The sequence below is a fragment of the Apteryx rowi genome, unplaced genomic scaffold (genome assembly GCF_003343035.1).
Source record: "Apteryx rowi isolate R43461 unplaced genomic scaffold, aptRow1 scaffold_2039, whole genome shotgun sequence".
In the NCBI taxonomy this organism is placed as follows: Eukaryota; Metazoa; Chordata; class Aves; order Apterygiformes; family Apterygidae; genus Apteryx; species Apteryx rowi.
Genome location: NW_020448352.1, coordinates 8571 through 10203, shown reverse-complemented (window position 1 = coordinate 10203; position 1633 = coordinate 8571). Strand labels below are relative to the sequence as shown.

At 74.1% G+C, this 1633-nt stretch overlaps 1 protein-coding gene across 1 annotated transcript in view; it reads right to left on the bottom strand.

Annotated features, from left to right (window-relative positions):
* Window positions 1-13: 13 nt before the first annotated feature.
* The window catches only part of LOC112965167, a gene marked incomplete at its 3' end in the record, with an annotated part of 3744 nt that continues 2124 nt past the window's right edge, over window positions 14-1633 (bottom strand). The window contains exons 2-4 of the mRNA XM_026063940.1: window positions 1373-1625; window positions 1174-1264; window positions 14-543 (exon numbers count right to left, since the gene is read on the bottom strand). Of these exons, the coding sequence (XP_025919725.1) occupies window positions 14-543; window positions 1174-1264; window positions 1373-1625 (874 nt within the window). The remainder of the gene's footprint in view (window positions 544-1173; window positions 1265-1372; window positions 1626-1633) is intronic.

Here is a 1633-nt window from a genome sequence, read left to right as displayed (position 1 = left end):
GACACAACGCCACCGGAGCTGTGCCACTGCCAGAGCCGCGATGCCACTGGAGCCGCGACGCTGCCGGAGCCGCGATGCTGCCGGACATGATGCCGCCAGAGCCACAATGCTGCCGGAGCCGCGACGCTGCCGGCTACGCTGCCACCGGAGCCGCGACTCCACCGGATGCAACGCCACCAGAGCTGCGATGCTGCCAGAGCCGTGACGCTCCTGAACGCTGATGCTGCCGGACGCAACGCCGCCGGAGCCGCGACGCCACCAGACGCGACGCCACCGGAGCCGCGACGCTGCCGGAGCCGCGATGCTGCTGGATACGACGCCACCGGAGCCGCGACTCCGCCGGACGCAAYGCCACCGGAGCCGCGACGCTGCCAGAGCCGCGACGCTGCTGGATGCGACGCTGCCGGACGCAACGCCGCCGGAGCCGCGCCGCCGCCGGAAGCGGGACTCACCGGAGTCGAGCAGGAACTGCTTGGACTGCGAGTAGGAGGCGAGCTGGGCGGCGTTGACCACCACCGCCCGGGCCATGGTGGGCAGGCAGCCCTGCGGCGAGAGCGTCAGCGTGACCCACGGCGCCACCCACGGCGCGACCCGACCCACGGCGCCACCCACGGCAGCGCAGGGACGTCCCGGGGCCCCGTGGTGCGACCCACGGCGGCATGGGGACATCCCAGGGCCCCCACATTCTCGCAGTGTGACCCACAGCAGCGTGGGGATATGTCCTGGGACCCCACGGTGCGACCCACAGCAGCACAGGGACACCCAGGACCCCCACGTCCCCACGGCGTGACCCACCGCAGCACAGGGACACCCAGGACCCCCACGTCCCCATGGTGCGACCCACGGCAGTGTGGGGATGTCCCAGGACCCCCATGTCCCCACAGCGCGACCCACAGCAGCACAGGGACACCCAGGACCCCCATGTCCCCACGGCACGACCCACAGCAGCACAGGGACACCCAGGGCACCCCATGTCCCCACGGCACGACCCACGGCGGTGTGGGGACACCCAGGGCCCCCCACGCCCCCACGGCGCGACCCACAGCGGTGCAGGGACACCCAGGACCCCCACGTCCCCACGGCACGACCCACCGCAGCACAGGGACGTCCCAGGACCCCCCACGTCCCCACGGCGCGACCCACGGCGGCGCGGGGGCCGCGGCGGCGCCCTACCCGCCACAGCGTGGGCACCCCTTCCTCCCGCGTTATCCGCAGCAGGGCGTCGAAGACGTTGCGGTAGCCGCGCCGCTCGCCCGGGGGCAGCCTGGGGGGGGACAGGGACGGGGACGGGGGGACACAAGAGGGGCAGGTGGCAGCGGCGGAGGAGGCCGCGGGGCCGTCACCGCCGCCCCGGGGGCCGCGCTGGCCTCACCTGCCGTCGGCCGTCATGCGGATGAGCGCCACCTCGGCCGGGGTGCCCACGAAGGCGCCGGTGGCGCCGGCCGTCATGCCGATGAGGGCTTTGGTGAGGAAGGCGGGCGGCGTGCCGTCGGCACCCGTCAGCCGCTCGAACAGCACCGTGTAGATGCCCAGGCGCGTGGTGGTGTAGGTGGCCTGGCGCAGGAGCCCCGCCGAAAGCCTGCGTGTCCCCCCCCCAAAACACCGGGGACAGGGCGAGGGTGACGCTGAGCCG